Source organism: Tachyglossus aculeatus, chromosome 25 (assembly GCF_015852505.1).
Source record: "Tachyglossus aculeatus isolate mTacAcu1 chromosome 25, mTacAcu1.pri, whole genome shotgun sequence".
Lineage (NCBI taxonomy): Eukaryota > Metazoa > Chordata > Mammalia > Monotremata > Tachyglossidae > Tachyglossus > Tachyglossus aculeatus.
Genome location: NC_052090.1, coordinates 25,641,988 through 25,655,123, shown reverse-complemented (window position 1 = coordinate 25,655,123; position 13,136 = coordinate 25,641,988). Strand labels below are relative to the sequence as shown.

The following is a 13,136-nucleotide window of genomic DNA, read 5'->3' as shown; positions in this document are numbered from 1 at the left end:
GCTTTGGCTTGGCGGCTACGGTGAGAACAGACACACACACGCGTGCTCGGGTTGGCGGCTACAGTGAAAACATGCAGGCACACGCGTGCTCGGCTTGGCGGCTACAGTGAAAACATACAAAAACACACTTGTGCTCATGGTTGGCTTGGCGGCTACAGTGAAAACAGACAAACACACACATGCTCGGGTTTGGCTTGAAGGCTACAGTGAAAACAGACAAGCACATGCGTGCTCAGGTTTGGCTTGGCAGCTACAGTGAAAACAGACAAAAACACGTGTGCTCAGGTTTGGCTTGGTGGCTACAGTGAAAACATACAAGCACACACGTGCTCGGGGTTGGCTTGGCAGCTACAGTGAAAACAGACAAACACACGCGTGCTCGGCTTGGCGGCTACAGTGAAAACATACAAGCACACGCGTGCTCGGCTTGGCGGCTACAGTGAAAACATACAAACACATGTACTCGTGTTTGACTTGGCGGCTACAGTGAAAACATACAAAAACACGTGTGCTCAGGTTTGGCTTGGCGGCTACAGTGAAAACACAAACACACACGCGCTCGGCTTGGCGGCTACAGTGAAAACAGACAAACACGCGTGCTCGGGTTGGCGGCTACAGTGAAAACAGACACACACACGTGTGCTCGGCTTGGCGGCTACAGTGAAAACATACAAACACACTTGTGCTCGTGGTTGGCTTGGCGGCTACAGTGAAAACAGACAAACACACACATGCTCGGGTTTGGCTTGGAGGCTACAGTGAAAACATACAAAAACATGTGTGCTCGGGTTGGCTTGGCGGCTACAGTGAAAACAGACAAACACACGCGTGCTCGGCTTGGCGGCTACAGTGAAAACAGACAAACACACACATGCTCGGCTTGGCGGCTACAGTGAAAACGTATAAACACATGCGTGCTCGGGTTTGGCTTGGCGGCTACAGTGAAAACAGACAAACACACGCGTGCTCGGCTTGGCAGCTACAGGGAAAACAGACAAGCACACACATGCTCGGGTTTGGCTTGGCGGCTACATTGAGAACATACAAGCACACACATGCTCAGGTTTGGCTTGGCAGCTACAGTGAAAACAGAAAAACACACACATGCTCGGCTTGGCGGCTACAGTGAAAACATACAAACACGCGTGCTTATGTTTGGCTTGGCGGCTACGGTGAAAACATACAAGCACACACATGCTCGGCTTGGTGGCTACAGTGAAAACAAACACACATGTGCTGGGGTTTTGCTTGGCGGCTACAGTGAAAACAAACACACACGTGCTCAGGTTTGGCTTAGCGGCTACAGTGAAAACAGACAAACACACACGTGCTCAGGTTGGCGGCTACAGTGAAAACAGACAAACACACATGTGCTCAGCTTTGGCTTGGCAGCTACAGTGAAAACACAAACACACGCATGCTCGGCTTCGCAGCTACAGTGAAAACATACAAGCACACGTGTGCTCGGCTTGGCGGCTACAGTGAAAACACACAAACACACACGTGCTCGGGTTTGGCTTGGCGGCTACAGTGAAAACATACAAATACACACGTGCTCGGCTTGGCGGCTACAGTGAAAACAGACAAGCACACACATGCTCGGGTTTGGCTTGGCGGCTACAGTGAAAACAGACAAACACACACGTGCTCAGGTTTGGCTTGGCGGCTACAGTGAAAACAGACAAACACACGCGTGCTCGGGTTTGGCTTGGCGGCTACAGTGAAAACAGACAAACACACACGTGCTCGGCTTGGTGGCTACAGTGAAAACAGACAAACACACACAGGCGCGGGTTTGGCTTGGTGGCTACAGTGAAAACATACAAGCACACGCATGCTCAGGGTTGGCTTGGCGGCTACAGTGAACACATACAAACACACACACGCTCGGCTTGGCGGCTACAGTGAAAACATACAAACACGCGTGCTCATGTTTGGCTTGGCGGCTACAGTGAAAACAGACAAACACACACGTGCTCAGGTTTGGCTTGGCGGCTACAGTGAAAACATACAAACACACACGTGCTCAGCTTGGCGGCTACAGTGAAAACATACAAGCACACACATGCTCGGGTTTGGCTTAGGTGGCTACAGTGAAAACAAACACACACGTGCTCGGGTTTGGCCTGGCGGCTACAGTGAACACATACAAACACACGTGCTCGGCTTGGCGGCTACAGTGAAAACATACAAACACACACGTGCTCGGGTTTGGCTTGGTGGCAATAGTGAAAACATACAAGCACATGCGTGCTTGGGTTTGGCTTGGCGGCTACAGTCGGGCCTGGGAGGAATAATAATAATTAATAACAATTATGGCACCTGTTAAGCGTTTACTATGTGCCAACCGCACAAATGTAACTATGTATAAATATGTATGGTGGCTACAGTGAAAACATACAAGCACACGCGTGCTCGGGTTTGGCTTGGCGGCTACAGTGCAAACATACAAGCACACACGTGCTCGGGTTTGGCTTGGCGGCTACAGTGCAAACATACAAGCACACACGTGCTCGGGTTTGGCTTGGCGGCTACAGCCAGGCCTGGGAGGAATAATAATAATTAATAACAATTATGGCACCTGTTAAGCGTTTACTATGTGCCAACCGCACATATGTAACTATGTATAAATATGTATGGCGGCTACAGTGAAAACATACAAGCACACGCGTGCTCGGGTTTGGCTTGGCGGCTACAGTGAAAACATACAAGCACACGCGTGCTCGGGTTTGGCTTGGCGGCTACGGTGAAAACATACAAACACACACGTGCTCGGGTTTGGCTCGGCGGCTACAGCCGGGCCTGGGAAGAATAATAATAATTTAATAACAATTATGGCACATGTTAAGCGTTTACTATGTGCCAACCACATATATGTAAATAAATATGTACTGTACATATTTACTAGACTGTGAGCCCTTCTCACAGTCCCTTCTAGACTGTAAGCCCACTGTCGGGTAGGGACCGTCTCTATATGTTGCCAACTTGTACTTCCCAAGCGCTTAGTACAGTGCTCTGCACACAGTGAGCGCTCAATAAATACGATTGATTGATTGATTGATTAATAAATGCCATTATTATTATTATTATTATTTATTGAGCGCTAAACAAATAGAATAGGAAATCAAATAATAATAAGAAGAATGGCATTGATTAATAAATGCCATTATTATTATTTATTGAGCACTAAACAGAATAGTAAATCAATCAATCGTATTTATTGAGCGCTTACTATGTGCAGAGCACTGTACTAAGCGCTTGGGAAGTACAAATTGGCAACATAGAGAGACGGTCCCTACCCAACAGTGGGCTCACAGTCTAGAAGGCGGGCACAGTCTATTAAGCGCTTACTATGTGCCAAGCACTGTTCTAAGCGCTGGGGAGGTTACAGGGTGATGAGGTTGTCCCACGGGGGGCTCCCAGTCTTCATCCCCATTTTCCGGATGAGGTCACTGAGGCCCAGAGAAGTGAAGTGACTTGCCCAAAGTCACCCAGCTGACAATTGGCGGAGCCGGGATTTGAACCCACGACCTCTGACTCCAAAACCCGGGCTCTTTCCACTGAGCCACGCTGCTTCTCAGACGACTGAATAAATGAATATATATTACTCCATTTTACTTGTACATATTTACTGTTCTATTTATTTTATTTTGTTAATATGTTTTGTTTTGTTCCCTGTCTCCCCCTTCTAGACTGTGAGCCCGCTGTTGCGTAGGGACCGTCTCTAGATGTTGCCGACTTGGACTTCCCAAGCGCTTAGTCCAGTGCTCTGCACACAGCAAGTGCTCAATAAATACGATTGAATGAATGAATGAATATTACTCTATTTTACCTGTACATATTTACTATACTATTTATTTTATTTTGTTAATATGTTTTGTTCTGTTGTCTGTCTCCCCCTTCTAGACTGTGAGCCCGCTGCTGGGTAGGGACCGTCTCTAGATGTTGCCGAATTGGACTTCCCAAGCGCTTAGTACAGTGCTCTGCACACAGTAAGTGCTCAATAAATACGACTGAATGAATGAATGAATGAATGAATGAAAAACCACCGTTCTGAGCGCTGGAGTAATAATAATAGTATTTGTTCAGTGCTTACTATAATGATGATGGCATTTATTAAGCGCTTACTATGTGCCAAGCACTGTTCTAAGCGCTGGGGAGGTTACAAGGTGATCAGGTTGTCCCCCAGGGGGCTCACAGTCTTCATCCCCATTTGACAGATGAGGTAACTGAGGCACAGAGAATAATAATAATGATGGCATTTATTAAGCGCTTACTATGTGCAAAGCCCTGTTCTAAGCGCTGGGGAGGTTACAAGGTGATCAGGTTGTCCCCCGGGGGGCTCACAGTCTTCATCCCCATTTTCCAGATGAGTTAACTGAGGCCCAGAGAATAATAATAATGATGGCATTTATTAAGCGCTTACTATGTGCAAAGCCCTGTTCTAAGCACTGGGGAGGTTCCAAGGTGATCAGGTTGTCCCCCGGGGGGCTCACAGTCTTAATCCCCATTTTACAGATGAGAGAAGTGAGGCCCAGAGAAGCTAAGTGACCTGCCCAAAGTCACACAGCTAACAGTTGGCGGAGCCGGGATTTGAACCCATGACCTCTGACTCCAAAGCCTGCGCTCTTTCTACTGAGCCACGCTGCTTCTCTATGTGCCAAACACTGTTCTAAGCGCTGGGAAGGTGATCAGGTTGTCCCACGGGGGGCTCCCAGTCTTCATCCCCATTTGACAGATGAGGGAACTGAGGCCCAGCGAACTGAAGTGTCTCGCCCAAAGTCACCCAGCTGGCAAGTGGATGAGAGGCAGCGTGGCTCAGTGGAAAGAGCCCGGGCTTTGGAGTCCGAGGTCGTGGGTTCGAATCCCGGCTCCGCCCCTTGCCGGCTGGGTGACTTTGGGCAAGTCGCTTCACTTCTCTGGGCCTCATCTGTAGAATGGGGATGAAGACTTTTAGACTGTGAGCCCACTGTTGGGTAGGGACCGTCTCTATATGTTGCCAATTTGTACTTCCCAAGCGCTTAGTACAGTGCTCTGCACATAGTAAGCGCTCAATAAATACGATTGATGATGAAGACTGTGAGCCCCACCGTGGGACAACCTGATCACCTTGTAACCTCCCCGGCGCTCAGAACAGCGCTTGGCACATAGTAAGGGCTTAATAAATGCCATCATCATCATCATCATCATCATCAATCGTATTTATTGAGCGCTTACTGTGTGCAGAGCACTGGACTAAGCGCTTGGGAAGTCCAAGTTGGCAACATCTAGAGACGGTCCCGACCCGACAGCAGGCTCACAGTCTAGAAGGGGGAGACAGAGAACAAAACCAAACATACTAACAAAATAAAATAAATAGAATAGATATGGACAAGTAAAATAAATAAATAAAGAAATAGAGTAACCAAACATACTAACAAAATAAAATAGAATAGATATGTACAAGCAAAATAAATAAATAGAGTAACCAAACATACTAACAAAATAAAATAGAATAGATATGTACAAGTAAAATAAATAAATAAATAGAGTAACAAATATGCACAAACATCTATACATATATACAGGTGCCGTTGTTATTATTATTATTATTATTATTATTATATTCAGGCCCCGTTGGCGTCGGTAAGGACGGAAGGAGATTCTGGATTGTGGAATTTGGCGACTGAAGCGGTGTGAGGTTCGGAGAAGAACGGAGCCAGTGTGTGTCCATGTTTTAGGCCGGGATTTCTCTTTCCCTTCCCGCCTTCCAAGGACAACAGCTATTGTGGGCCTCTGGATTTGGGATTTTCTCCGTCCTCTCTCCTCCTCCTCCCTTTCGGATCCATTTCGAGCGCGGAGAAACCAGATGGGTTTTCCGTGGGTTGCCCGGAGATGTCGTTAGCAGCGGATCCGGGCCTTCCAGGTTTCATCCTGAAATATATTTTCCAGCCTCCGGATTTGGGGGGGAAAAGGATCCCCAGGGAGCCAGGGTTCTCCTGTTGACTATTAGGGTGTTGACTGACTTGGAAAAAAATCACCATTTCTGACAGCGGATTGTTAGTGAGGGTTTGTGCGTTTGAGGAAAAAAAAACAAGCCGTAGGGGAAGAGTGGGTTTGGACAAACACTCCGGCGTGGTGGACTAAAAATAATAATAATAATGATTGGGGTGTCTGTTAGGCCCTTACTACGTGCCAAAAAATAATAATAATAATGGGGGTGTCTGTTAGGTCCTTACTACGTGCCAAAAAATAATAATAATAATGGGGGTGTCTGCTAGGCCCTTACTATGTGCCAAAAAAATAATAATAATAATTGGGGTGTCAGGCCCTTACTACGTGCCAAAAGAAATAATAATAATGTGGGTGTCTGTTAGGCCCTTACTACGTGCCAAAACAATAATAATAATAATGGGGGTGTCTGTTAGGCCCTTACTACATGCCAAAATAATAATAATAATAATTGGGGTGTCTGTTAGGCCCTTACTATGTGCTAAAAAAATAATAATAATAACTGGGGTGTCTGTTAGGCCCTTACTACGTGCCAAAACAATAATAATAATAATTGGGGTGTCAGGCCCTCACTACGTGTCAAAACAATAATAATAATAATAATGGGGGTGTCTGTTAGGCCCTTACTATGTGCCAAAATAATAATAATAATAATTGGGGTGTCTGTTAGGCCCTTACTATGTGCCAAAAATAATAATAATAATAATTGGGGTGTCTGTTTGCCCCTTACTACGTGCCAAAAAAATAATAATAAAAATAATGGGGTGTCTGTTAGGCCCTTACTACGTGCCAAAAAATAATAATAATAATGGGGGTGACAGGCCCTTACTACGTGCCAAAACAATAATAATAATAATGGGGGTGTCTGTTAGGCCCTTACTACGTGCCAAAAAAATGATAATAATAATAATGGGGGTGTCTGTTAGGCCCTTACTACGTGCCAAAACAATAATAATAATAATTGGGGGGTCTGTTAGGCCCTTACTATGTGCCAAAACAATAATAATAATAACTGGGGTGTCTGTTAGGCCCTTACTACATGCCAAAAAATAATAATAATAATTGGGGTGTCTCTTAGGCCCTTACTACGTGCCAAAAAATAATAATAATAATTGGGGTGTCAGGCCCGTACTACGTGCCAAAAAAAGTAATAATAATGGGGGTGTCTGTTAGGCCCTTACTATGTGCCAAAATAATAATAATAATAATAATAATGGGGGGGTCTGTTAGACCCTTACTATGTGCCAAAATAATAATAATAACAATGGGGGTGTCTGTTAGGCCCTTACTACGTGCCAAAAAAAAATAATAATAAATAAATAGAATAAATATGTACAAGTAAAATAAGTAGAGTAATAAATACATACAAACGTATATACATATATCAATCAATCAATCGTATTTATTGAGCGCTTACTGTGTGCAGAGCACTGTACTAAGCGCTTGGGAAGTCCAAGTTGGCAACATCTAGAGACGGTCCCTACCCAGCAGTGGGCTCACAGTCTAGAAGGGGGAGACAGAGAACAAAACCAAACATATTCACAAAATAAAATAAATAGAATAAATATGTACAAGTAAAATAAGTAGAGTAATAAATACGTACAAATGTATATTCATATATCTATCAATCAATCAATCGTATTTATTGAGTGCTTACTGTGTGCAGAGCACTGTACTAAGCGCTTGGGAAGTCCAAGTGGGCAACATCTAGAGACGGTCCCTACCCAACAGCGGGCTTACAGTCTAGAAGGGGGAGACAGGGAACAAAACATATTAACAAAATAAAATAAATAGAATAAATATGTCCAAGTAAAATAGAGTAATAAATACGTACAAACGTATATTCATATATCAATCAATCATATTTATTGAGTGCTTACTGTGTGCAGAGCACTGGACCCAATCCTTGTCCCTCCTAGGCCTCACAATCTCAATCCCCAATTTATTATTATCATTATTAATTAATGATAATGATATAATTATTATTATATTATAATATAACAATAATATTAATATTTATATGTGATGATTATGTAGTATCTTTATTATAATTATTATAAAAATATTATTATAATTCATTCAGTCAGTCGTATTTATTGAGCGCTTACTGTGTGCCGAGCACTGTACTAAGCGCTTGGGAAATCCAAGTTGGCAACATCTAGAGACGGTCCCTACCCAACAGCGGGCTCACAGTCTAAAAGGGGGAGACAGAGAACAAAACCAAATATATTAACAAAATAAAATAAATAAATATGTACAAGTAAAATAGAATAATAAATACGTACAAAAGTATATTCACATATCAATCAATCAATCGTATTTATTGAGCGCTTACTGTGTGCCGAGCACTGTACTAAGCGCTTGGGAAGTCCAAGTTGGCAACATCTAGAGACGGTCCCTACCCGACAGTGGGCTCACAGTTGAGAAGGGGGAGACAGACAACAAAACAAAACATATTAACAAAATAAAATAAATATATATATGTACAAGAAAAATAAAAAGAGTAATAAATACGTACAAACGTACATACATATATACAGGCTTACTACGTGTGAAGCACCGTTCTAAGCGCTGGGGAGGTGATGAGGTGATCAGTTGGTCCCACGGGGGGCTCACAGTCTTCATCCCCATTTTCCAGATGAGGGAACTGAGGCGCAGAGAAGTGAAGTGACTTGCCCAAAGTCACCCGGCAGACATGCGGCGGAGGCGGGATTAGAACCCATGCCCTCTGACTCCCAAGCCGTGCTGCTTCTCCCGATTATTTCTGCAGGCCTCAGTGCCAGCCCTCCCCGAGGGGGAAGCGATTGGCCACTAATCCAATATTTCTGCAGGCCTTACGAGGGGGGAATCAATCCACCATCCCAATCAATCAATCGTATTTATTGAGCGCTTCCTGGAGAAGCAGCGTGGCTCAGTGGAAAGAGCCCGGGCTTTGGAGTCAGAGGTCACGGGTTCAAATCCCGGCTCCGCCAACTGTCAGCTGGGGGACTTTGAGCACGACACTTCACTTCTTTGTGCCTCAGTTCCCTCATCTGGAAAATGGGGATGAAGACTGGGAGCCCCCCGTGGGACCACCTCATCACCTTGTAACCTCCCCAGCGCTTAGAACAGTGCTTTGCACATAGTAAGCGCTTAATAAATGCCATCATCATCATTATTATTATTAACAGAGAAGCAGCGTGGCTCAGTGGAAAGAGCCCGGGCTTTGGAGTCAGAGGCCACGGGTTCAAATCCCTGCTCCACCAACTGTCAGCTGGGTGACCTTGGGTGAGTCATTTTCACTTCTCTGGGCCTCAGTTCCCTCATCTGGAAAATGGGGATGAAGACTGTGAGCCCCCAATGGGACAACTTGATCACCTTGTAACCTCCCCAGCGCTTACAACGGTGCTTTGCACGTAGTAAGCGCTTAATAAATGCCATCATCATTATTATTATTAATAGAGAAGCAGGGTGGCTCAGTGGAAAGAGCCCGGGCTTGGGAGTTAGAGGTCACAGGTTCGAATCCCAGCTCTGCTACTTGTCAGCTGTGTGACCTTGGGCGAGTCACTTCACTTCTCTGGGCTTCAGTGACCTCATCTGGAAAATGGGGATGAAGACTGGGAGCCCCCCGTGGGACCACCTGATCACCTTGTAACCTCCACAGCGCTAAGAACAGTGCTTTGCACATAGTAAGCGCTTAATAAATGCCATCATTATTATTATTATTATTATTATTATTATTCTCTGGGCCTCAGTTCCCTCATCTGTAAATCGGGGTGAAGACTGGGAGCCCCAAGTGGGACAACCTGATCACCTTGTAACCTCCCCAGCGCTTAGAACAGTGCTCTGCACATAATAAGCGCTTAATAAATGCCATCGTTATTATCATTTACGGGGCGCTTGCTGCCCCAGCACTTAGTACGGTGCTCTGCACACAGCAAGCGCCCCATAAATGATAATAATGATTCATTCATTCATTCAATCATATTTATTGATTCAGTTTATCGATTTATTGATCCAATGGAAATTTATTGAGCGCTTACTGTGTGAGGAGCACTGTACTAAGCGCTTGGGAAGTCCAAGTTGGCAACATCTAGAGACGGTCCCTACCCAACAGTGGGCTCACGGTCTAGAAGGGGGAGATAGAGAACAAATGATGGCATTTATTGAGCGCTTACTGTGTGCAGAGCACTGTACTAAGCGCTTGGGAAGTCCAAGTTGGCAACATCTAGAGACGGTCCCTACCCGACAACGAGCTCACAGTCTAGAAGGGGGAGATATAGAGAACAAATGATGGCATTTATCATCATCAGTCGTATTTATTGAGTGCTTACTGTGTGCAGAGCACTGTACTAAGCGCTTGGGAAGTCCAAGTTGGCAACATATAGAGCCGGTCCCTACACAACAGTGGGCTCACGGTCTAGAAGGGGGAGATATAGAGAACAAATGATGGCATTTATCATCATCAATCGTATTTATTGAGCGCTTACTGTGTGCAGAGCACTGCACTAAGCGCTTGGGAAGTCCAAGTTGGCAACATATAGAGACGGCCCCTACCCGACGGTGGGCTCATGGTCTAGAAGGGGGAGATACAGAGAACACATGATGGCATTTATGAGGCGCTTACTGTGTGCAGAGCACTGTACTAAGCGCTTGGGAAGTCCAAGTTGGCAACATCTAGAGACGGTCCCTACCCGACAACGAGCTCACAGTCTAGAAGGGGGAGATATAGAGAACAAATGATGGCATTTATCATCATCAATCGTATTTATTGAGCGCTTACTGTGTGCAGAGCACTGCACTAAGCACTTGGGAAGTCCAAGTTGGCAACATATAGAGCCGGTCCCTACCCGACGGCGGGCTCACGGTCTAGAAGGGGGAGATATAGAGAACAAATGATGGCATTTATCATCATCAATCGTATTTATTGAGCGCTCACTGTGTGCAGAGCACTGCACTAAGCGCTTGGGAAGTCCAAGTTGGCAACATCTAGAGACGGTCCCTACCCGACGGCGGGCTCACGGTCTAGAAGGGGGAGATAGAGAACAAATGATGGCATTTAAGAAGTTCATACTGTGTGCAGAGCACTGTACTAAGCGCTTGGGAAGTCCAAGTTGGCAACGTATAGAGACGATCCCTACCCGACAGCGGGCTCACAGTCTAGAAGGGGGAGACAGACAAGAAATGATGGTATTTATGAAGTGCATACTGTGTGCAGAGCACTGTACTAAGCGCTTGGGAAGTCCAAGTTGGCAACATACAGAGACGGTCCCTACCCAACAGTGGGCTTACGGTCTAGAAGGGGGAGATATAGAGAACAAATGATGGCATTTATCATCATCAATCGTATTTATTGAGTGCTTACTGTGTGCAGAGCACTGTACTAAGCGCTTGGGAAGTCCAAGTTGGCAACATATAGAGCCGGTCCCTACCTGACAGTGGGCTCACGGTCTAGAAGGGGGAGACAGAGAACAAATGATGGCATTTATGAAGCATGCAATTTGTGCAGAGCACTGTACTAAGCGCTTGGGAAGTCCAAGTTGGCAACATCTAGAGACGGTCCCTACCCGACGGCGGGCTCACAGTCTAGAAGGGGGAGATGCAGATGTGTACTGTGTGCAGAGCACTGTACTAAGCGCTTGGGAAGTCCAAGTTGGCAACATCTAAAGACGGTCCTTACCCGACAGTGGGCTCACGGTCGAGAAGGGGGAGATAGAGAACAAATGATGGCATTTATGAAGCGCTTACTGTGTGCAGAGCACTGTACTAAGCGCTTGGGAAGTCCAAGTTGGCAACATCTAGAGACGGTCCCTACCCGACGGCAGGCTCACGGTCTAGAAGGGGGAGATAGAGAACAAATGATGGCATTTAAGAAGTGCATACTGTGTGCAGAGCACTGTACTAAGCGCTTGGGAAGTCCAAGTTGGCAACGTATAGAGACGGTCCCTACCCGACGGCGGGCTCACGGTCTAGAAGGGGGAGATAGAGAGAACAAATGACGGCATTTCTGAAGCGCGTACCGCGTGCGGAGCTCCGTACTAAGCGCTCGGGCCTTACCATGTGCTCCATATTGGCCGCCGGCGGGGAGACCTGCCCTCGCAGGGTATTGTGGAGGTCCAGGATGCCGTGTAGGTCGCTGTCGGCGATGGCCCTCTTCCCCCTGGGCTTGGCCGTCCACCAGGCTCCGGCCTCGTCCGCGTACTTGTCCAACAGCCTGTCCAGCAGCGTGGCGTTGAGGAGGGGCAGGGCAGGGGTGGCCAGCAAGAGGAGGGAGGCGGCTGGGAGCCACCCTCGAACCCCGAACCCCATGGCCGAAGGCCCCGGATCCCTCGACGGGGCCCACGTCGGTCCGTCGGCCGCGCTCAGGGAATCGGCCGGGCCCGGGATTCGGGAGGTCCTGGGTTCGGGTATGACTATGGCCGAGTCACTTCGCGTCTCCGGGCCTCGGTTTCCCCATCTGGAAAAATGGGGAGACGGTGAGGCCCAAGGCGGGACGGGGACTGGATCCACTCTAATCATCAATCAATCAGTCAATCGTATTTATTGAGCGCTTACTGTGTGCAGGGCACGGGACTAAGCGCTTGGGAAGTCCAAGTTGGCAACATAGAGAGGGTTATATAATATATACATTATATATTAAAATAATAATATTACATATCATGTATAATATATTATATTATAATATAATAAAATTATTAATGTAAAGTATTAACATGATATGATTATTAATATAGCATGATATAATATGGCATAGAATAATATGGTTATTAATATAATATGATATAATATAAAACAATATGATATAATATATAATATGATTGATATCATATAATATGATATAATATAACATAATACAATGTAATATAAAATATAATGTAATATATGATATAATATGATAATATAATATAATATAATATGATATAATATAATATAATAAATATAAAATAATATAATAAATATGATATGCTATGATAAATATAATATAATATATGATGTAATATGTGATATAATATAATATAGTATAATATAATATAATATATAAGGTGATATAATATATAATATGATATGATATGGTATACCATATGATATATCATATCATATTATACTATAACTATATTATATTATATTATGTTATATTATTATATTATATTATATTATATTATATT

At 45.0% G+C, this 13,136-nt stretch overlaps 1 protein-coding gene across 1 annotated transcript in view; it reads right to left on the bottom strand.

The window, feature by feature from the left end:
• Positions 1-12,415, bottom strand: part of CRISPLD1 (cysteine rich secretory protein LCCL domain containing 1) — a 65,300-nt gene extending 52,885 nt beyond the window's left edge. Inside the window, exon 1 of the mRNA XM_038766704.1 lies at positions 12,028-12,415. Coding sequence (XP_038622632.1) covers positions 12,028-12,279 — 252 coding nt within the window. The 5' untranslated portion in view covers positions 12,280-12,415. The remainder of the gene's footprint in view (positions 1-12,027) is intronic.
• Between the last annotated feature and the right edge of the window lie 721 nt (positions 12,416-13,136).